The sequence below is a fragment of the Orbicella faveolata genome, unplaced genomic scaffold, assembly GCF_042242905.1.
Source record: "Orbicella faveolata isolate gen_17 unplaced genomic scaffold, um_ofav_v1 contig_24, whole genome shotgun sequence".
Classification (NCBI taxonomy): Eukaryota; Metazoa; Cnidaria; class Anthozoa; order Scleractinia; family Merulinidae; genus Orbicella; species Orbicella faveolata.
In genome coordinates this window covers 32,372,816-32,397,083 of record NW_028301552.1, presented here as the reverse complement: position 1 = coordinate 32,397,083, position 24,268 = coordinate 32,372,816, and the positions used below count along the sequence as shown (strand labels likewise).

The 24,268-nt window shown below is 39.6% G+C and overlaps 3 protein-coding genes across 3 annotated transcripts; 2 read left to right on the top strand and 1 right to left on the bottom strand.

The window, feature by feature from the left end:
* LOC110056101 (tetratricopeptide repeat protein 8-like) lies at nt 1-10,215 on the bottom strand. The gene is made up of 15 exons (XM_089293019.1): nt 9,992-10,215; nt 9,721-9,841; nt 8,659-8,725; nt 7,753-7,869; nt 7,615-7,657; nt 6,608-6,697; nt 6,190-6,234; nt 5,528-5,613; nt 4,675-4,813; nt 3,736-3,795; nt 3,223-3,362; nt 2,460-2,631; nt 1,786-1,908; nt 1,604-1,687; nt 1-1,124 (listed from the first exon to the last, which is right to left on the bottom strand). Exons 1-15 carry the CDS (start codon nt 10,112-10,114, stop codon nt 1,008-1,010), a joined length of 1,527 nt encoding a protein of 508 aa, XP_089149145.1. The 5' UTR covers nt 10,115-10,215; the 3' UTR covers nt 1-1,007.
* Nucleotides 10,216-11,865: 1,650 nt separating this feature from the next.
* LOC110056099 (F-box/LRR-repeat protein 12-like) lies at nt 11,866-15,327 on the top strand. The gene has a single exon (XM_020762537.2). The coding sequence runs from the start codon at nt 12,149-12,151 to the stop codon at nt 13,544-13,546; it is 1,398 nt and encodes a 465-aa protein (XP_020618196.2). The 5' UTR covers nt 11,866-12,148; the 3' UTR covers nt 13,547-15,327.
* A 601-nt stretch (nt 15,328-15,928) lies between these two features.
* LOC110056100 (protein AAR2 homolog) lies at nt 15,929-22,991 on the top strand. Its single transcript, XM_020762538.2, has 6 exons — nt 15,929-16,405; nt 17,173-17,517; nt 18,735-18,794; nt 19,579-19,677; nt 20,666-20,754; nt 22,426-22,991. The coding sequence occupies exons 1-6, from the start codon at nt 16,075-16,077 to the stop codon at nt 22,573-22,575; spliced, it is 1,074 nt and encodes a 357-aa protein (XP_020618197.2). The 5' UTR covers nt 15,929-16,074; the 3' UTR covers nt 22,576-22,991.
* Nucleotides 22,992-24,268: the final 1,277 nt, after the last annotated feature.

Sequence of the window (24,268 nt, the reverse complement as noted above, 5' to 3'; positions counted from 1 at the left end):
TTGTTGTCATCAAATTATACGAGCTTTAATCGAGGAGATATCGCAGTTCATCGTTATATTCATCAAGTCCTTAAAAGAGGCCGGTTTCAAAATGTGCATGCATCAAAGGTTGATGATGGTTTGTGAACATGCGCAAGAGAGAAACCGCTGTGATCAATGCCAGCTTACTTTATGTTTATGGCCAGACGTCCCAGACTCGTACCCAGTTGTTATTTACGAGTCAGATTGGATTGTTTCAAAGAGAAAGCGGTCTGGATCGAGTGGAGCGCGCGGGAAGTTCTGGGAAGAGGCAAGAAATATGGGTTATTGACCAAGTTCTTTTTTTGCGAGTTTATGGACCGAGACGGAGTCGAGGTCCAGAAAGTCGCAAAAAAAGAACAACGCCAATATCCAGCCATCTTGACCGAACAAGCTCGGTCAATAAGGGATTTATTGTAAGGCTTCCGGGGAAATTTTTCTTGCGGGACACGGCGGGTAGTCCCGAGCGGGCAAGATAGCCCCATCTTGCCCGCTCGGGTAGCCAATCACAGCGCAGGATTTGATTCATCTTGCCCGCGCACGGAGCTATCCATTTAATAAAATTACTATTTTTCCTTTGACCCTTCCCATGACACCCCGCACACCTTGATCCACCCTGGTATCCAAATTTATCTCCCCCCAAAACACGTAAAGAGCGACTGGGTACGAGTCCTGATTCTCAGCACTGACCAAAAGGAATTTGGCCTCTGGGAATGAGATTCTCGTCACGCAGTCTTCCCTTTCAATCAAAATGTCGAAAAACTGCTTGACGCGAAGGGAAGGAACGACTACGAGACGGGTGTCAGTTTGATGTCTGCTTGTGAGGCTTTGTTCATCTTAGTTCCGAATGACGGCAGCGTCATAGCTAGCCGTTGATAGCAACTGAATTGGAGTTCTTGGTTCATTCAACTTATAAATTCGCTAAAAACGAGCGCCCTCGGGTATTATCTATGTACAATATAATACAGTGAGTGAAGTCAATTGAAAGTTCACAAAGCAGCGAAATCTTCCTTGAGTTGGTTGAGCACGTCCTTGCTGTCGCTGTGATCGGGATAACCTTCCAACGATTTACTGATCGAGCTGTGGCTGCTCTGTAGGTCACCAATCTACCAAGAAACAGTACAAACTAGAAATTAACTACACAGCCAAACACAACAGAGCCTCCCATACAGGGCGACTTCCGGTTCCCTGCATCCGGGAAGTAATGAAACGAACCGGAAGCCGCCCATTTCGGAACTGAAGGGCATACATGTACGAGAGAGAAATCGTCCACAGACCAACATACTAAAACGTGCTAAAATCCGTGTTTCTATAACTTAAGTCTTTTTCTTACAGTATTACGGAGAAAAAGCAGAAAACACTTTCTCTTTGTATCTATTAAGGATCTACACTACGAGTAAACCATCACAAGCAGTGTAAATTATTAATGGCACAAGCTTTTATACGACAAGTCAAGTAAATTTCATGACGGAGAAAACTACGAACGAGCGCGCGTTAATTTGCACTGCGGCGCAAATTGAAAATAAACGACAAATTAGCCTGCTCTCGGCCAATCACAATAGTAATCAAGGAAATAATTGTATACCTTATGTGAAAGCAGTCCGTGATTGTAATGAGGTTCGTACATGTGAGGAGCTAGAGAGGCAGCGGCCTGGAGGAATGCGCGGGCCTGGAAAAGAACACCACACATTACTAATTATGGTAACCTGAGCCTGGGAATTTCTCCCAATCAGAAACGGGTTGAACCAGTAATAATATCGGTTTTACCTGTTCCGTGTGACCCTTCCTCATTTCCAGGACTCCCAGGTTATTGTACGCCTCTGCATGGTCGTTGTTCGATGCAAGCGCCAATCTGAAACACTGATAGGCAAGCTGGATGTCTCCAATACCCTGAAACCACAAAACAAACGTCAAAAACCTTTCCAGTAAAACGTCTCACGCTTGCGTTTTTAATTAATCTTTTTCATTTTTAAGGATGTTGAATACCTATTCCGTAATTCCAGCTACTAATCAAAATGCCGGCTGTTGATGACTTTCGCAGCTTTTCTCGCATTTCCATATTTATCTTATTAGTCGTATTGACACTGGAGGACGAGACATCCGACAAGTTTTCCGTCTTAGAGCGAATTCATGACGTAAAGTTTTTTTAAACTTTACCTTCATTTTGTTCCACTCCCTTCGGTAAAATTGTCACTAAACTCGACCAGAACACCGTCGAAGCGTGAATTCGTGACGGATTTCGATGGGTCTCTGGTGACGTCTGACTGGACGAATAAAAAGATGGGTAAAATGGGACAAGCTTTTCGTCAAAAACCCGTCTCGTCCCGTTTTCAAACCAGGACGGGAAACTCGACACAGAAGGGAAACCCGTCTTGGATGGGATACTCGTCTCTAGTGCTAATGCGACCATTGGCCTTATTAGTAAGTGAAATATTATTTACCACAGCCACGTGACCAATGTTGTACCAAACATCCGCCATGTTTTCGTCGGAAGCCAGAGCCAACGCTCTTTCAAAACAGTTCAGCGTCATGTCGTACTGCTGAGCAAAGAAACAGCAAAGCCCTAGATTGGTGAACAGCTCTGCATTGTACACACCCATCTGGAGAAGGCGGCTGTAAAGCAAACGACAAATTATCGACATACTGATAAAGTAACAATTGAAATGTAGCTGTATTTTTACCTGCGACTAACTAGATCTTCAAAGGTTCAAAGTTTGCTGTATGACTCCCAAAAACCTCGTGCAGTTTATTTCACCCAATCAGGAGCAAAACCTAACCAAATCAATCGGGTACACACTTTTCGCGCGCTTGGTAGCAGTCGGAAGTTTTCCCGCGCTTGGCAGGAGTCGCAAGTTTTCCCGCGCTTGGCAGAAGGCGTACGTTTTCCCGCGCTTGGCAGCAACCGTACGTTTTCCCGCGCTTGGCGGCAACCGTACGTTTTTCCACGCTTGGCACACTAGCTGTGGACAGTTTGCATGTTTTTGCTTCGTGTTGAGTTCTGATTGGGTAATTGCGAGCTACTTTGTTGTGATTGGTCAGATGCGTATCTCGAGATAACATTGCAGTGAAAATTCGTGATTGCAATAACTTTGCATTTCCTAAGCTCTGTAATAGACAAAAAGTCTAACGCAACATGTCCTGACAGAATAAAACAAACAAAAAACTGTCGATGAAACTCCTGTAAATGAAAAGTTGGAGACTTACCGGTAAAATCTGAGCGCAATTTCTGGTTGATCAGTGTAGAAATGATGAGTAGCGATACAAGCGATGGCCTCCACATGCGTATTGTCATAATGTAGCACTTCTTTATACAGTTTCACAGCATTGGTCATGTCATTCAACTCCTAGACACGATCAAGAAATCAAAACAAGGGAGTTGGAAAGTGCTCCAATGCTGCCGTAAAATTCTGTCCTAAACCGGGCTGGTGCAGTCTGTATTATGTTTCATACAATTGCACAGCTTATTATATGGCTTGCTCCATGAGCGAGCAAGATGACTCAAATCCTGCTCTGTGATTGGCTACCCGAGCAGGCAAGATGGTGCTATCTCGCCCACTCGGGACTACCCGCTGTCTCGCAAGGAAAATTTCCCCATAACCCATATAATAAATCCTTTATTGACCAAGTTTGTTTGGTCACCTGGTCAATAACCCATATATGTTGCAATACAACTAGCAAAGAATCGATCAGATTTAGACTAAGAGCTCGGATTTTCACCTCGTGGATACGTGCAATTCCGGTCAGAAGAGTCGTCTCTCCAGGAAATTTCTCTAATGCCTGCAACAATAAAATGAGAGATTTGATAAAAGTTGTTTTATTAACCAATACTTACTAAACAAAACAAGCTGTGTCATGATCTTTATAACTGAATTTTGATGGGTCTTACGCAACTATAACCGATTGACTTAGTAGATCTGCAGACCTCTAGAGGAAGTGGTTATAGCTGGGAATATCTTTTAGGTATTCTTTAAAAACCTGCATACAAAGCAACATCCTGTTCACGTTCAAGCAACTGTTTTTGTCTTCAGGGAAGAAACGTGACTTTTATCACAGGAAAAAGTCCTTTAATCAATTAAACAAATACATCTCTGTTGAAGCTGCGATCACTGACAGCATTAGTATTACATTCTGTTCAGCGGGTTAGGGAAAGTATGAAAGAAGGTCTGAGTTGATTTGAGTTGAGCTGATAACTCTTTTTATACAAGGTAAAAATTCCTTCCTAGTCTTTGTGACTAGCAAATGGTCATACATATGTAGGCACACACAATGTACACTGTAGACGTTGACAAAGTCTTTCAACCATATGATGCTCTATTGGTAGACTTTTCAACCAATTATTATATATATACCATGGAATATCCTACGAGTCTCTTGTATATTCTCAGTATAAACACTAGTCTTTTTTCGGCAAGTGGGCATACCGAGAAAATACAAGTGATGATATTCCATAATACCATGCAAGAGCATTGCATAACTATTTATATCATGCCATAGAAAATTCAGCAGCCAACACAGTCAATGCAACATATGTGTGCAGTGCATGATGGGAAGGTTGGATGTAATGCTGTCGAATAACCAACAGCTTTCCTGTATTCTGATTGGCTGTATTTTCTATGGCATGGTATAAAGGTGTGTAATCCAGGGACAAAGACAAACCTTTTTGTATACTTCAGTAGCAGTTAATGGCTGATCCAGTCTTCTATACACTTTACAGAGATACAGATATGTATCCACCACATCTTGATCACGCAGAGCTGATTTGAGCTGTCTCTCAGCATCACGATACATACCAAGTCTGGATTCAAAACGAACACTTAGTACATGTTGACCAACTTACTCAAAAATAAACATCTTTATTACCACTCCATTGTGCTGCGTCAGTGGAAAAAAAATTGAAACAAATAATGTAAATGAAAACAACATGGTTAAAAATCCCAACTGGCACAAGGCAGACCAGTTTGCTATTTACCGGTATGGCAGTGGAACTGAACTCATGACTGCTGAGAGCAACACCAGCTAGTGGTCAGAACAGTACTTGAAACCCAACCTCCGGATTTCAAGTCCAGTGCTCCAACCACTCAGCCTCCCTCATACTTAATCAGGTTTAGCTAGAAAAAAAGTTGGAATCAACCAATCAGGAAACAGGATAAGTGTGTCAACAATGGTTGCATCAGTTATTGCCATCTTCCATGGTTGACTAAATGCTCAACAATCACAATCAAATCTAAAATGATGCATCTTTGGCAAGATGACCATTTTCTGGGCAAAACAGTAAGAAGAGGAAGTGAACAAGCTTGTTTCTTCTGTTATGGGATGAGTACTTATGACTGCTTATAATTTTTGCAAATCTTAGTTACATAAGCCATTTGATATTTTTGTATTTTAGCACATTTTATGCTTTTTAAAGATCTTTGTTTTAGTTTGTCAGCTTCTTTTTATATGTAACATGCTTTTGAATATTTCATAGTATTAACCCCATATAAATGTATAATTATTACTTCCAACAGACCTGTAATAACTTTTTGCCAGTTGAACTTTCCACCACCAGTCTTTAAACTGGCATTCTTCTGTTGCTTTGGCTGCAAGTTCTAATGCCTATAAGAAACAGAATAAAGTACTGCTTAAGCCTGAAAATTAATAATTGTCATAGTTTTAACCCTCCACGCAGTCCTAGAAGGTATTACAATGTCAAGCAGATGGGTGACAAAAACAGAGAAAATTATCAAATATATTGGAGATTGTACATTGAAAGATTGTACATTGTGTAGACATAGGAAACCTTCAGAATTTGCAATAAAAGAAATGGCAATAATTAAACTATCCAATCTAGAGCAGAATTTTAATTTTTTTTCTTTCAGCCAGGCAATGAATCAAATTAAAGTAACTGGCAAAAACCTTCCACAGAATATTTTGTGCACCACCTTTAGTTAATTTTACCTGTACCATTAAAAAGGAAACACTATTTCAATGTGACATACTTCACCATTCTCACTCATACTCACAAAGCCCTCACTGTTGATAGCAATGTTTCAGCTTTCTGATTTATAAGACTGACAATTTGGGTTTTATGACCTAATGATAATTTAATTTTATCAGGTAATACAGTTAGCAATAAATAAATTTTGTATTATTTAACTGGAGCGCCATAATCATTCCTCATTAATTACTTACATTTCTAACATCATTTTCATGGTGGAAAATATATTCAAACAGAACCTGTATGAGAAACGGCAAAACAAATTAACATTTATTCCATATCTTTTTTTTGTGTCTACTGATGACTTATTGGGAACAAAAGAGAGGTTACTTTATGAAGACAAGTTAATATAAAGCCACAACCAAACTCACCCGACATACAATGACAATGAAATATTCTGTTCACATATAGCCATTTTACATGATGACAAAAAAGATTTAAAATAGGGCAAAGGAAAGTTGGGTAAGGCCTGAAATAGGGTAGAGAAAAGTGCGAATTTTGGCCCTGATACAAGGTATTGCAAGGGTTTCAAGAAACTCACTGCACACCCCCACCCAATTTTTTTAAGATTTTTGAATTTTAACATTCTATTCATAATTTCTTAAACTGTACCTTTGCAAGATTTTGCCTTTGTGCATATTTGGACAAGTTGAGCTTTGCAATATTTATAAATGGTCCATCTGGCTGCGACAACATGGATGCCTGGAAGAAATAGAAATTTTTAAGTAGTAGAGTGGCTGGATTGCAGAGATGGGGACTGTCAGAAGCAACATAAATCAACCTCAAAATTTAATGTCAAACATTTTTTAAAAGTAAACAATTAGGTATAAAATTCTCACATCTTTGTTTTACATACATACATTTTATTTTGTTTTATAATGCAAAACAAATGCACAAAGATCGTAAATTTAAGCTCAGTTGCCAAGTAATGAGACAAAAAAGCTCTAACGTCAATGAGTTTAATACCATCAAGATTAGCTGATACTTACAGTGCCGAGACGAACATCGTAAATTTAAGCTCAGTTGCCAAGTAATGAAACAAAAAAGCTCTAACGTCAATGAGTTTAATACCATCAAGATTAGCTGATACTTACAGTGCCGAGACGAACATCGTAAATTTAAGCTCAGTTGCCAAGTAATGAAACAAAAAAGCTCTAACGTCAATGAGTTTAATACCATCAAGATTAGCTGATACTTACAGTGCCGAGACGAACATCGTAAATTTAAGCTCAGTTGCCAAGTAATGAAACAAAAAAGCTCTAACGTCAATGAGTTTAATACCATCAAGATTAGCTGATACTTACAGTGCCGAGACGAACATCGTAAATTTAAGCTCAGTTGCCAAGTAATGAAACAAAAAAGCTCTAACGTCAATGAGTTTAATACCATCAAGATTAGCTGATACTTACAGTGCCGAGACGAACATCGTAAATTTAAGCTCAGTTGCCAAGTAATGAAACAAAAAAGCTCTAACATCAATGAGTTTAATACCATCAAGATTAGCTGATACTTACAGTGCCGAGACGAACATCGTAAATTTAAGCTCAGTTGCCAAGTAATGAAACAAAAAAGCTCTAACGTCAATGAGTTTAATACCATCAAGATTAGCTGATACTTACAGTGCCCAGACGAACATGTCGACCAGATGCACTTGTCACTGGTCTGAGAAAGAAAGTGGGGATAAAATGCTAAATCAGTCATGAAAATGTTATGCACGACAAAGTGTTTAGTGTGTCAACAGTCGTCATACCACATACCTTGCTGTTTGTGCAGTACGAGGGGTCCTTATGGCTTGCTCCATAGTTCCAGGTCTTCCACTTTGTGTTCCTGGCCTGACAAATCCACTGACTGGACGACCTGCTTGGGACATGGGTCTGGAAGGGAAAAAACATGTTATCCAAGATATTCAGGAAATTGCTTAAGAGTCATACAAAAGACTGCAAAGATTGATTATGAATTTTTTCAGCACTTTCCAGAGATAATAAAAAAAAAAAGTGTCAAAGATGTCGCTGAGACAAGCCAAAACATTACGTGCAGTTATCACAGAGATCCATATACAGTCCAGTCTCTCCACAACCACGACATTGGGGATGGTGGAAAGTGGCTGTTCTAGAGAGGCAGCCGTAATGGGGAGGTAGGTGTATAACATGGCACCTGTTGTTGTTGTTGTTTATTTTGGGGGGGCAGAGGGGTGGGGATGCAACATTTTCTTTTCTCAAAAAATGATTATTTTACCACATAAATTGTACGTTACACAATCAAATTATATCAATAAAACACAAACTAAACAGAAACAGAGACCAACGATGCACGGCAGGGATCAAGTTTGGTGACCTTTTTTTAATAATAATGGGGTTTTGTATACACCATTCGTCAGTCACTGCTTAACTAACCATTGTTGAAAGGTTATTTTGGCAAAGGTTACTTCTGTTTTAGTGGCCGTTACTGTTGTGGAGAGGTGGCCCTTGTGGAGAGGTTAAAATAGGAGTAAGTGTATGGACTGTCTGCTGGGAACAAAAAAAAACTGGCTGCTGTAGAAAAGTGGCCACTAGTGGAGGTTTGACTGTAGTTTCTGTTGCAGGAGACAAAAATTAGTGATATGACAAGAGAAGGCCAGCTTTTTCTCAGGCTAATGTTCATATAGCAAGAAATTTACAACGTACCTAACTCCTGGTGTAGGGGCTCCCATCCCAGTACTGGTTCCTGGTTTCTTTAATGAAGTTCCTGGGCCTGTAGATCAAATCATACAGTGTCAAAAATTTATGGGCATGTCAGTTTATCAGAGGTAGAAATTCTTTAACCTTTGCATAGTGGTTAGTGCCTGGGAAAGGGACTTACATATGACAAAAATCAGGGATGCTTGTTATCCCTCTTAGGGGTTTAATCAAGGATTCTAGTCACACTTAGGGTCTTGATGACAAAAAAACCACTATTTATAGCTGTCAAAGTATCTTTTAAGGTGCACTTGAAGAAATAATAATAAAAAAGGCTCTTATTTCCATTCTTAGGCATGATTTCTGCTGGCCTCTCAAGATTGGTCTATTAGCATGGGCTCCTTTCCTGAAGCCTATTCCGTTTTAAGAGGAATCTTTTAGGGGTCGAATAAATCTGGAGCCATGTCCAGAATGGTCTATTCAAATTTGCCAACAAGCATTGGGGACCTTTTCATGTGGGAGTACCCCACCCCAGGAGGGTTAGTGTGACTTCCAAGCAGTAAATATGCTGGAAACTGTTCAGTTTCATTCCAGACAGTAACTTTTCTCAAGTGAGAAAATTCTACCGACTACATCACATGGTAAGCAAGGATAACATTTGTGAAACCAAGGTATTTTTGTCTATAGCGGTTTTCAATTGATTGTCAAAAGTACTTTGGTTTTGGTTTTATATTTGAGATTGGCTGAGTTGTCATCTGGTAAGTAATTGCTTTGGTTTTGGTTTCATGGTACTCAAGAGAAGACCACTCTAAAGGACAACTATGTGCTCCCCTACAACACAAATTACCAGTGTACACTGTGTTAAATTTGTATCCCGCCTGACTTGAAAATATAAATAATTTCAAACTCAATGAGCTGCAGATTTGATGTTCTCAAATAAGACCAAATCTGCAATTATTGAATCTCACATAAAAAAAAATAAACAGCACGATTAATGCAGATTATCGTCTGCGCAGCAGGTGACTTTTTTCGCTGAAGAAAAACGGGAAGCATAGATATAAGCTCACTAACGTGGTAACTGGGCAACAGCGTTGTCATCCATTAACATTTCAGCAATTCCTTCCTCGTCAACATCAACTTCGTCAACATAAACTTGTTCCGTGAGCGCTCGTGTCTTTAGACACCATGATGCCTGATGATAAAGACGAGAAAACATTCATAACAGAACGCTTCTGAGAACGGGAAAAAATCAACAACATTCGATCGTGTGTAACTTTGTTTTAAATAATTTTGGAGTGGCTATTAACGGTACTTTCTTCTGATTTCTAAGAAAATGTACTACCTGGTCATAAGGATTTTTCTGCAGTAACTGCGTACAAACTTCTGCACACTCCTCAAATTTCCTTCGACGATAAAAACTCATCGCCAAAAACAGCCGGTCCATCTGCATCCCAGTGGTCGCCATCTTGGAAGAGTTCTCAAGCGTTTCATCGCTGGCTCAATATTGTTGTCGTCATGACAGCGGTACAATTTCCCGCGAAATTTTAAAAGTAGTAAGTGTTATTTGCCTTTCTGCCCGGCATTGCGCAAGCTGGTTGTGTTCTGCTCTGAAACTGCTTGGGAATAATAATTTAGCATTTGTCACTATTATTACTACCTTGATTTTCGAAATCTCCTTTTCCGCTGCTGGCATAATGCTCGCTTCCGCAAATGACCAGAAAAAAAAACCTAATTGAAAACTCATTCTGCGGGCAGAATTCATTTTCCGAGCCTAACCACTATGAAGGGAGAACAGACAATAGGCACGACCTTATTTGATTTTAGATCACAGGCGAAGCGAACATAGAGTTCTTTAATTGCCTAAGATGTCTGCCATGCTAGTGGTCTAGCAAAGAGGAAACTGATTGTTTTAAAAATTTGAATAACACAAATATTTCATGTTCTTAGGAATTATATCGGTGTTACGTGACGCCCGCAGTTTAAAACGGCATAACTTGCAAACCGAATCTAACGACTTTTGCAACGGAATTTTCTTTCTTTTAGTTCTTTTTATAACAATGATTTCTTTTGATGTTTCTTTTTAGCATGGAGCTATATTTACAACCGCCTCCGCATTCCGAGTGCGCGCGGGCGGCATTTCAATGCTACTTGCATATTGATTCAGGACGTGCAGGTCATGTCGTGCGGAAAAGAGCAAAACGGAAACATGACTGGCGGCATTTCATATGAGAGACAAACGTGCACTGTCACCATTACAGAGCTTAACATAACCGTTAAAAAGCCACAAGGTCCCGGGGTGCAGTTTTATTTGGGCCACAATTTGCAAAGTGGCGTAACATTACTTTGACAAAAATTTAAACACAACATTCCATGCGCGATCAGTAAAACTTCCATCCTGCATGCCCCTGTGAACCTCTGACCAAGCGTTTCAGCGTCTTTCAGCCTCCTTGCACAACCACTTCTCGTCCCTCCTCGAAAAAGGGTCTGATTCAATCACACTCATAAATCTGTTAAATATTTTTGTATATTGTTGTTTGAGGGAAGGGAAATGCTTGGGCAAATATTTGTAAGAAGGAAAGCATAAATTATGTATCTCGATCACTATTGTCAATTTAACAATCAATATAGGCCCCTTATCCTTAATCGAAAGTATCCATCAGTACATAAATGGTAAAAAAAAAGCCTGATTATTATAGGCTTTTCAATCCTTGTAAATTCCGGGTTCGGTATGCCCATAAGGTAGATCCGTAAATAGCTACACGCGCCATAAGGAAACGTTTTAGACGCTTGTGGCATTAGTAAACAGATGTCTCCTACTTAAATCCGGGTAAAAGTATTAGCTCATGTGAATATTACATGTAAAGCGACACTCCGTAGTTTTCTGATGCATTGACTTTTTATTCCTCGTCAGGTAAAGGCATTTTGATAGTTAGCTCATGCACCGAACTAATAAGTACATAAGATCAATTATTTCAAAAATATTATTCTATTGCCTTTTAAATTTCTCGTTGTTGGTGAAAGTTCGAGTGACGCGACGCTCACCGGCGACGCGTTTTCTTCCCAATGCGCGTTCTATGTCGCGCGCGTGACGCGAACCCAAAGGCGATTATTGTGTTGAAATGAGTTGAAATGGTTTCCTTTGTGTTTGAATGTGACGTCATCGCGGACCTCCAATCAGAGCCCGGAAGCCAGTGGGCATTGGCCCCTCATCCGGCGAAACAATGCAAAGAGCTTTCATAATGAGGTTTACAGTGTTTGGTGATTGTATGGTAGAAACGTGGAGGTCTTTTTCGCGAAGAAAATTTGCTCCTTTTTCAAGAGTACTTCAAAGGTTGAAATTTTCAGTCGGATATGGCGTGAGTTTTCAACGAGGATATATTGATTGCGATAGCGGAAAACAGTCGCTCGCTGGTTGACGCACGCAAGCTTTCCTCGCGCGTGTGAAAGCTACAACGCCAGCTGCGACATTATAATCTTCAGTAGCATAGTCTCCTTGAAAATGGAGAAACAAATACCCGACTCTGTCATTCTAGAAGTATTCAGGTACCTCTCGAAAAGGGAACTAGGTATTTTGGCCCAAGTTTGCCGGCGCTGGAGAAGAGTAGCTTACGATCGTTCGCTTTGGTGTGTTGTTGACATGAATGATTTTTGGCCTGCGGTCGATAAAGAGACTTTGTTGATGTTGATCCGGACGCGTTTATCTTCGGTAAAAGCGCTCAATTTGGGCGGCTGTACCCTTACAGCTAAAGTGGCAAAAGAGCTGGCTAAAAGATGCCAGCAACTCCGTAGTCTGGTCTTCTATGGAGCCGAGGTTGAAAGCGAAACGGGACACGAAGGCATACGCGACTTTCCAACAGGTTTAGAACTCATGGATTTGCGCTACTCGTGGGGAAATTTCAAGTTTATGAGGCGATTACCGAGGCATTTTACGCAAATGAGATACGTTGGTCTGGGAATGGACTCATCAGAGAGTCTTGTCCCCGATATATTTGCTAAAATGAGGAACTTGCGCATTCTGGATTGCACGGATTGCGAGACATTGACCGATGACGCACTTCTCAAGGTCTCAATGAATTGTCCGCATTTGGAATCGATTTGCTTGAACGAATGCAAGAATTATCGAGGCAAATACCTTCATCGGGTCCTTAGTAACTGTAAATTCGTGTCTACACTTCTTATTCGCTTTACAAAGATAACCGATGAAGCTCTGATGGCGGTAAATTGGGAAAAGACGAAGGTAAAGGAACTTGATTTGACAGGATGCTACTTCGTTACTACAACTGGTCTTTCAAACGTGATTTCTAGGTTGCCCGACATTCGCTACTTCAAAATGAATCAATGTGGATTTCGACACATTCTTCATTTGAGAATTTACCAAGAAGTAAGACCAACACTAGCCTACAAATGTTTAGAAACTTTAGATCTGCGGTGGAACTTTCTTCTTTCCGCGGAATGTTTGGAGGGCGTACTACAGCAGTCCCCCTCCCTGAGGTACTTGGGGGTCAGTCACTCCCCGAGAATACCCCCGTCGGTCATAGCTGAGATGTTCAAGTTTGTTTCCAAGTTAAGGATCTTGGAATTTGGACCTCTGCGAAAGGAAGCACTTTCAGAGAGCCCTCTAGTACCAAACTTGATTAAAATGTGTCCCCTCATTGAGGCTGTGTCTTTGATCAATTTCAAGCTCATTGATGATGCTGATGCCGACTTGGTTCAGGAGCTTAGAGACAAATGTAAACATATCAGGGAAGTGAAACTGTGTAGTCCTCGCATTGAGCATGTGGCCATTGGAAACAGTGGAGAGACCATCACTGTAGAGCGACTGCTTATCAAAATGGAGAGTCTGCTGCCAAGCCCAGAAAATACACTTGGCAAAGTTATCAACAAATTACACGTTTAGGTAGCTTTTATTCTTAATGTAGTAGATCTTCATTGTATATTATTACCAGATGTTACAGGAAAAAATTTGATGCTCACTCCATTTTCATGATTTGTCACCTAGTTAGGGCATTTATATACAGGAGCTTGTCAACTTATTGAATGAGTTGGTACACAGTCCTAAATGAAATTTTCATCTTTTTTTGGTGAACAGAATCATATTATTGGTTTGTTACATGTAATCCTTAGTTAATCTGGGTTAAATTCTATTTGTATAGACTCAGAATGAGAAACTTCATAAAGTGATTTCAATCTTATATCTTAATCAGCACGTTAAAATAATTTACCGACATTTTCAGATGAATCTTCCGTGACAAATTTTCAGGTTATTGCCAAACCTATCAGAGTACTTCTCCATACATGTTCCTATGATATTTAAGTCATCAATTTTTGTGATGCAACCATATTGATATATTGGTTCTTTTTCTGAGTGTTTGGTTTCATAGCAAACCTGCCTAGTTAATCTGACTTTGTTTACAGCTGAAATTTGGTGTTACATAATATTTCTATTTTTATGAGGATTGCGTAACAATAGTATAAGACTGAACTAGTCAAGTTGACAATTTTGGGTAAAAATGCTGGGGTCACTTTTGTTCACAGAGATTTTTTTCTGTTCCCCTCCATAATTCTCTGAAAGAGGTGAATGTAATACAGTATCCAAATTCTACTATGACTGATGTTAAAGCAAAGTGTTTAAAAGCATTAGTAGAACAAATTTGCATAAGTTGTTTAAGTACCCTAAGCATTATTTATCCAGAATTGTGTGTAGTGTAGTGTATTTGTGAATTAATTTCTTGTTTTGCTTTACAATGCCATCTTTTCAGCAGGCAGACTTGCCAGAATTTTCAGTTCTTACATGTACATGTACATATATACATGAAATATACCCAAAGTGCTAGTAACTAAAAAGTGATTTCAGCTAAGAAACCCATTTTTCTTTCCTAATTTAGAATCATGATTCACACAATTTGGTGAAATAATTTTTGAGTTTTTTAAGTAAAAGCCTGTCATAAGACCATCAAAATGAGAGCCTTTGAACTGTTCTTACATATAATACTGTTTGTTTGCTGTACAGAGTAGTTCTAACTTTTAAGTCTGTGGATAAAGCTCTGACAATTGAAAACTGTGGAGCAGTACCTTTTTTTTCCCCAGGGAAAAGATTAGAGAAGTATGCAAAGCTCTTTTTTGCTTTAGTTTTGTTTAGACTGAGGTAAACAGTTAATAACATTTTTTTTCAACTTGTCAGAGACTACAAAATGTAGTTTCAGTATTTTTTTTCTTTTCAGTATTTGAGGTTTTGGGAAGTGTTACCTTGGGATCTTGTAATCCTAACTAAAATCTTTTATTATCCCAAGGATGTAGATGTAAAGAATAAGTCATAGGAAAGCATTACTTCTCCACTATCATTGCAATCTCCGTAGGTTACCCCCATACAAAAACTATAAGAAACTTTCAGCTGTGTTTCTCTTCCTAAACAAACTGGCATTGTAAAGCAAAACAAGAATTGCTGTAAAGAGAAAAAATATATATATATACTTTAGGACTGGATCCTAAAGATTTAGTTCAAAATGTTGAAAATTTGTAATTACAAACTAAAACATTTAATGCAATGTATTTATATTGTATAATTTGTAATTACCATTTAATATTAAACAAAATCACAATATTAGTATCATACGAGTGATGTGGCTCAAACTATGGAAATGAACATTTTGAAGAGCTATTAAAAAATTATTATACATAGTGGTCTTGTCGTAATTCATAGCAGTATTATTCTTTGTATAGAACAGTATTATTTAAATCTACTTCTTAGCATCCATCAGATCTAGTTGCAAACCTGTGTTAGCTACTAGCTTAGAAAGACTGTGAGTCCCCAGTTGTCCCTTTGCATAACCCTTTGACATGACCCGTGATCAAAAGACGAATAATAAACTTAATAATATTATTTGCAGTGGAGTAAAACTGATGCAAAATCTAAACAGTGACATGAAATTTGTAAGACTGCCAGTTCTGAGATCATTGATATTAAAGTGCCAAATTTATAGGCAGTTGGAAAAATCTTACCATTCACAATTTACCATGAAGGGTTGATGATCTGTTGTATTTCGCCTTTTCTCTGTTGTTCCTATTAATAAATTCCATTGTTTACCCAAAACGTTTTGTCAAAGAACCCGTAAATAGCAGATATACCCCTTGCTCTTTCCAATTAGTGTCAGAAACATCCCTCGTTCTCTTGAAATAATTCATCACGTTCCCTGGCCTTGTGCCCCAAAACCATGGAAAACTCCGGGAACCTCTCCAGCACGTCATCTTTGCCCCGGAGTCTGGACACTAGAGTCCAGATTTCCTCTCGGTCAAAATGGCGGACGTTTTTCGTACGTTGTTGCTTTAGCTGGTGTTGGTAAAACTCGCTCAGTATCGAGCTTTAAAAGTTGTGGAAATAATTTTGAAAACCCAGTTCATCATTTTTTCACATCTTTAAATCAATTAATGATGGCTGAAATGGATCCTGAAGTCGCCAAGCGCCTGCACAACGAAGGAGCGACTTTGATAGTTTCGGACGTTCCCGAAGGCACAGAATTCGGCATTGATTACTTCTCGTGTAACGTTGGTCCTCGCTTTAAAGGAATTAAAATGATACCTCCTGGGCTTCATTTCATATACTATAGTGCAGTAAACAGAGGAGGACAAAGCGCTCCCAGAACAGGCTTGTTCTTGTTCTCCAAGCGTCAAGATGTGTTTGTGCTGAGGTGGGATCCATCAACTGAAGACGTGGTCGAGGTAGACGTTAATGAAGAAGAAAAAGATAAATACAGACAAGGTATCAACACTCACTCCTCCTCACTTGGGTTACCTTTTTTTCTTTCGTGTAAAGCCCTTACCGTACTTGTTGAAAACATTTGGATGATGAAGAATAAGGTTTGGATATCCTTTTCTATTGATCCCTTCTTTTAATAAGTGCAAATTTGAACTTAAAACTTTTCACTTATTTCTTTAAAAAATTCAATCAACCGTTTACATGAGGATTGTAAACTCTTCACAAAGGGGTAAGACGAATCATGTAGGCAAGTTGTCTTGCCTCAGCAGGTAGGGTGACCCAGGCACTTAGGCTCACCCCCAGAAGGGTGGGATTCCCATATGTAAAGAACAGAGTTGCTCATTGTACCTTTTAGGGGTTAAAAAAAGTGGTTTTGGTACCTCTTAGAGTTTTTTCAGTACCTTTTAGGGTATTGGTGCCTCTAAAGATGAAAAGAATTTTCAAGCCACACCCACAAAACAGGATCTAATGGTACCTCTTAGGGTTTCTAACAAGCACCCACGTCCTTTTTAAAATGGAGTCCACCTGGGAGACTCGCCCAGCTGGGACAACTCACGACATACCAAATGTCACCTAATACCTAGATGTTAGATTTTAAAGCAGAAGTTTATATTAAATTTAGAAAAATTAATTTAATGGAACCCACAGTGATCGAATGACCAAAGGAAACCCAAAGAAAAGGGGATCCTGCGATATCCAACCCTTCCTTACTTTCATTTTAAACTGATTGTTGAACACATGTATTAACTGCTTCTGGACTTTGTTTTAAGGTTTACAAGAAATGGACACCTTCCTTGGTCCTTATCCATATGAACACTTTAAAAAATGGGTCTCCCTGACCAACCATATAACTAAAGATTTACTAGAGAGAGTTCAGCCTGTATGCAAAAAGATATCATCTGTTACTGAACTAGCGCAAGAATCTTTGCACACAAGGAGTAAGACTTCAGAATCTGTGGACACTGTTTCTTCAATTACGTGGAATCAAGAAACTCTGATCAGATTTTCTGAGATTCCCAAGCAGAGATATCCAGATGGTGCATCACCTGTGGAAATCAGCAAGTACAGTATGGACAGTAGTTATGCACTCCATAGCTTAATAAACCACATGAAAGGTGAGCTGTTTCATGAATCTTACACCGATCAGTTAAAAAAACAGACTGCAGACCAGGGCTAAAATGCTGACTGAGGGTAAAATGCAGACTGCAGACTTTTCAACTGAAATCGTGTTACCATTTACATCATTGAAAGCTAACCGTACACAGGCTAACCACAGGGTTATTCAGGCTAACCAGAGTGATATTCAGGCTAACCAGAGTGATATTCAGGCTAACCAGAGTGCAGACTTTCATAACAAGTAGCCAGAATAACCCTGTTTATGGTTAGCACTCAATAATGGAACTAGCATGATATATATGTAAAAAGTCTGTAGTCTGCCGTCTGCATTTTACCCCTAGTCTACAGTCTTAATTTTACTCTCAGTCTACATTCTACACCCAGTCTGCAGTCTGCAGTCCACAAATCTTATACACAACAAAAAAGAGAACTTACATGTAGTGAGTCTGCTCCAGTTTTGTTAATTATAGGTCAGACTGCTGAGTTCAGTTGCAGAATTTTTAGTTCCCCAAAATTCTAGGCTCTGTTCCATTGACTAATCATGAACAGAAAACTCAGACCTGCATATTATGAAACACTAGAAAATGAGCCCAAGTTTTGTATTAGCAAATAGTTAACGAGGTCAGGGTTGCCACAGTCAGGGAAAATTAGATTTTATTCAAGGTCAGGGAAGAGTCCTGGGGAGTTTTGTATAAGGTCACGGAGTTTCTAAATCCCTGTTCAAAGTCAGTGAAAAGTCAGGGAATTTTATCTTAAGTTTTGCAAATTATCTGAGCCATCCTTATATTTGTTAATGTATGGCCAGAATAGTCATCCTGCAGGGTCAGTGAAAATTGTTTACAGCCAGTGAAAAGTCAGGGATTTTTTTGTTGTCGTTCCAGTGTGTGGCAACCCTGGAGGTGCAGCCAAGATGACTATCACTCATAGAAAACAAGGGCATGATTCCAAAGATTGTTTAGGTCACATGAATGTCTTTTCAGACTGTACAATTAATTATAATTAATTAGTTATATTGTAATTTTGTGACCAATAAAGTTGATAGACTAGACTACAAGCTTCCAGTGATTAGCAAAGGTTTAATTTCACTCAACCTCATAAGTAGCCCATGTAACAGCTTAGCTAGCCTATGTAAGGGAGGGAGATCATATCAAGGACTTGGATATTATTCAAATTGCACTATTGACCACTAGTCTCCTTTGTGCTTCTTTCATCCAAGACAGGAAGGAAATTCTTGCTGAACTGCAGTTTGCCTTTGTGTGTTTCTTAGTAGGCCAAGGTACTGGTGCATTGTATAGATGGCAATCATAGTGGAAAATACAAATGACTTTGTTTTTAACCTTTTGGGCCTTTTCTTTAATTGGTCCATAGCTTGTACAACCTCTAATAAAGCACCAATATTTTTCCAATACAGACTAAACAACCTAGTTCAATTAAGTGTTTAATTTAATATTAGTATTATTATATTTAGCTCCTATGCAACCTTGCTGATAAAAACACCCATTTTCTTCAAACTCACAAATTTTACAGGACTTTTTAGAAGAAAGTTGATTCAGCCAAAATTGTCAGCCAAGCATGATTTAAAAAGCATTTCTTGTCTTATTGAAATAGATAAAAAAATTCCTTTATATGATTTTTAAGAAAAGAAAACTGGTGTAACTAATTTGTGAGCCATCCATCTTCACTAGCGCACTTAACAAAATTATGCCCTAAAAATGCATCTCTTGGTTTTCCAAATTTTCCTGAAGATGGATGCATGCATGCATACCCCTAAATAACCTCCCTAATGTTGCCGAGTGGTTAGGGTGTCAGACTTGAAATCCGGAGATTACTCCCTAAAGGGCCTACCCCGCCCACTATTTTTGATGACCTACATCTTTCACACAAGTGATGTTTTAGAACTGCTATTATTCAATGCTTAATTTTTAATATTCTTTTATATTAAATCTATGTAGCAATATACTGCACTTATCTGCCTCACTTACTATCTGCCACTGATATATCTGCATTTTTTTTGTTTTTTTTGTTTTTTTGTTTGTTTTTTTTTTCCATTTTCTGGATAGTGTATGATGCATTTGAGCACTGGAAAAAACTCCTCAATCTGCTGTGCAGTTGTGATGAAGCTTTGTCAACATATAGTGACATATTCGATGCTCTGATAGGTAGTTTTAGGAATACTGTCTAATCATTACCATATTATATGTATTTTGTCTTCCACTAAATACCCATACCACCTTGTGGAAGTCTGGGGTCTCCAACCCCTCTGGAAGTATCCAATTTAGCCAACAGTTATGTGTAGATATTTCCTGGTTCTGTGCACAATATGATTTTCAGATAGAAAATTATTGATTGGGGAAAAAAAAATTGTGGTGGTCTGTTAAGGTGCTGTATGGCCCTATGAATCCCACATTCTGGGCTCTCAGTTCTAGGTACTAGTAACAGGGTCGTTGTGGTGTGTTCTTGGGCAAGGCATATTACCTGAACAATCTCTCTCTCCTGCCAAGCAGCCAGGATGTTCAAAGCTGGTTAATGCTCATGTACAATTTATGAACAATTTGTGGGGTTTGAGATAAGTCAAGTTGAAAAACTGCAGAACATAGAAAGCATCGCCATAAAAAAACAAAACTGAATTAAAGTAACCCATGTAGCTGGTGGGATTTCACATGCAAGTGGTTTGTTTCAGTTGGGGCGAGGTTGGGGAAAGGGTAGCAATGCTCTTAATAGGCAGCAGAAACTGTTGTCTAGTAACTGCCACACCAATTAATCGTCTGGCTTTTTTATCCAAGAACGGCAGTGGCCTCACGGTGGGTGCACTCGACTCTGAATCAAGTGGTCCAGGTTTGAGCCCTGGCCGGGGACATTGTGTTGTGTTCCTAGGCAAGACACTGTACTCTCACAGTTCCTCTCTCCACTCAGGTGTATAAATGGATACCAGTGAATTTAATGCTGGGGAGTAACCCAGTGATGGACTAGCATCCAGGGGGGAAGTAGAAATATTGAATCCTAGTCACTTCATGCTACAGAAACCACACTATCTTTTTTATCCCAAGGATTGCAACAGACCAGCTGAACACTGTTCTGACCTATTGCTGATTTGATATTAGCAACATTTTTTATTAGGCTAACACAGTGATTATTTTTCTTGACTAGGTGTCTTGCACTTTCAAGTTCTGGAAATTCCAAAAGATTTCTTTGTGGACATTGTATCAGCAAACAATTTCCTGACCACAACTTTGCAGGTGAATCTCAAGCGTGTATAAATAAACACTTAATTAAATGGCCCCAGGAGAAACAGTGAGTTTTGTTTCCCCGAGACCCTCAATGTTCCGCTTGGCTTCGCCTCGGGGAACATCGAGAGTCTTGGGGAAACAAAACTGACTGTTTTACTTGGGGCCAGTCAATAAGTGTTTTGTTATACTTCCCAACTCAAAAATAGAGCAAACTGCGAGAAAACATATTTGCTTGACGCCGGCTGGCATTCAAATTTGCCGCGGTTTCAAGGTGCACGTCCTGATCACGTGCAAGTCCAAAGTTTAATTTGTTGTTTGCCTTGGGAGTTAGTGAGTTTTGACCCGTGACACGTGACACGTTCTCCTCCAATCAGAAAACTTGTTTAAGTTGGAAGTTACAACAATATGAAATGTAAACGGTGAAGCTTGACAGTTGAGCGGCTTTCGTGAGAAAGTTCCTGAGCACCATGATGTCCCCGCGTGATGCGTGAAAAACCCCGGTACAGTACAAATTTTCAACAAACAAAGTGAGACAGGATGGGTGTGTACCACTTGACAACATTTGAAATTGGCCTTTTCACAAATCCCGATATTTTGGGGGGATTTTTAGGAGTTTCCGAGATATTAAGAAAATATTATTTAATAAGATATTTAGAAATTTAGGGCTATTTAGAAGTATTCGTAGTTTTGAGGGGCTTAGCTCTGTGTTTTCCTCGCTATTTTCTTGGTACAATACTCTATCTATGCCAGTTCAGTGATTTCCCACTCGAAAAATGTATTCCACGTCACTAAAACCGCTAAAAGCAGCAATTTTATTTTTAAAATGGCGGATGTTGGTAACATCGAAGTGCCAGTATCTTCTTCCTCGATTCCTACTACTGCAAGAAAAGTTTGAAAATCTCAGCCTAAGTGATTCAAAATCGGTTTATTTTTGAAACAGAAATAAGAGACATTCAAAGGGCTTTTCCGAGATATTTGGGAAACATTTTTGTGATATTTGGATTTTTTTAGAATTTCCGGTGAGATATTCAGGCGATTTTACATGATATTTGTGGAAAAGCCTGATTTGAAAACCTTCCAGTAGTAAAGAATGTGCCAATTCATTTCCCACCAGGGCCGAGTTGTTCAAAAGCCGGTTAACGCTAACCCAGGATTAAAAGTTAACCGAAGAGTTAATTTTTCTTGTATCAAAATGTTTTTCACTGCTTCTGTTTTGTGTAATTTGAGATTATTCAAACTCAAAACTGAAGAACAAACAATATAAACAGAAACCTCAGCGAAAAGTTACAAAATTGAAATCAAAATTATCGCTAACCTTGGGTTAGCTTAATCGGACTTTGAACAACCCGGCCCAGAACGACTGTGTATTTCATCAAGGAGCATAGGATTAGTGTAAAAAAGCGAATGGTACAATGATTTTCCTATCATTCCGGTAAAATCGAGAAAAGAGGAATACCTCTGCATGAAGATATTTTAAGTTTATCCCAAAACGTTCTAGCGGAAAGCACGTTTCATTTGGTTTCCCACCAGAAAAGCGGTTTTCCCATACAAATGGAAAGCACCCTTCATAACATCGTACTGACGCGACAACTCTATCTTATTCGCCATTTTTTCCCCGACTTTGCCCAACTGTGCTCTCTGTTTCCCTGGACTAACTCCATGCCTGTTTGCTTCTTCTAGGTTTTTTTCTCCAACGTAGAGTCTTCAACAACTGTTGACAAAAAGCTAGTGGAGAAGGCACTGCGATTCCGGCAGCATTTAACCAAACGATTCAACTGGGATTTTGAAAGTGAACCTGAAGAGTTCGCACCAGTCGTGGTTGAAACATGAAATAGTAGTCACCTAGATGAAAGTAGTTTGAAACTGATCACCGTGTCCGATGCGGCCTTAAGCCACGTCCACACTACAAAAGGAGGAATTTGAAAACGTAGCTTTCACTTTGAGAACGCATCAAATGTTTTCCGTCCACACTACGCCGGAGGAATTTTTAAAAAAGTGCAGCAATCACAGGTCACTTTGGATTTGCGTTTGAGGAAAACTCGGGCAGGAAAATCACATGACTGTTGTGACGCCATCGTTTCCGAAAGGCCCCGTTTTCAACTGGCATTTTGCGTCCACACACGAAAACGAAAAGCCGGCGTTTTCAAATTCCTCCGGTTTGAAGAGCGTTTTCGAAAATCTCCGTTTTTGCGACGGATTAGTGTGGACGGTAGGCCTAACCGTAGAAATAAAGCTGCGTTTGAAAATTTGTGCGGCGTAATGTGGATGCTGTCTTAGTAGTCAATGACGATGTCATGGATTGACTGACTGGGGACTGGACTCCCTGATCTTAAACAGGAACTTTATCTTATTTTCCAAAACTGTCCAGTTTTCAATCCATAGTCCGAAAGAGGTTTAGGGCTCCAGAGCAGTTTTGTACCAGCTCGTGACTAGCTTTGGACTCCGAGCTCCGAGCTCCGAGCTACGAGCTCCGAGCTACGAGCTCCGAGCTACGAGCTCCGAGCTACGAGCTCCGAGCTACGAGCTCCGAGCTCAAAGCTCCGAGCTCCGAGCCCCAAAGCAAAACCCTCAAATCTCTAGAGATCCACCTTTCAGGGCCCTGATCAGCCCATTGAGGAGAGTCTACAATGTGCTTTAACGGCTCCGTTTAGTTACGACCCCAATTAAGAGTCTCGATGGGATTTAACTGAGAGCTGAGAACTGGTAACATTTTAGCTGTCAGTTGAGGAATGACGCGTGTTTTAACCTATACCTGGGATTTGAGGGGTTGAGGTACGCAAAATATACTCTGTGATACAGTAGAACCCGTTAATTCGGCCACCAGCAGGCCACAAATCTGGCCGTATTAACGGGGTGGACGTATTAAAGGGGTCCTTGAAATGAGAAAATGAGACGGCTTTTTTTCGGGCGAGAATAAAGTGCCCGTGGTAACGGGGTGACCGTACTAACGGGGTGGTCGTAAGGCGAGGTTCCACTGTAGCTGAGAAATTGTCTCAAATTTAACTGATAACGAGATTCCAGACCTATATTGCCTTTATGTAGTCGTCCGTCCGTCAAGCCGGGTTAGGTGCACTTTAATAACCTGTGTTGGTATGACCCTCTGTCCTGCATGCTGCAACCAAGAAGCGGAAGTGACTATTCCAGTTTACGTCCAGCACCAGACCTAATTCCGCACCCGTCGCACCCACCCCAGAGGTTTATTCCACTACAGGGATCATGCGATACGATTCAGTTGTTGACCGAGAACAAATACTGATTGGAACAACTTACCGCTGAGATAATTACATCCAATTCATTAAGTCATTCAAGTCAGCTTTGAGCAAGACACCGTTAGCATAGTTCTCTGTGGGTTTTTGTTTTTTTTGTTTGTTTTTTTTTATCACCGCGTGCACCAATTACTTTGTTTCTACCTATTTGTATATTTATTTCCTTATGTTCTTTTTATACTACGTGCTAACCTTCCTGATAGGTTATTTTAAGTTAAGAATGTACATGTAATAATAAATAATAATAATTGTCGCGG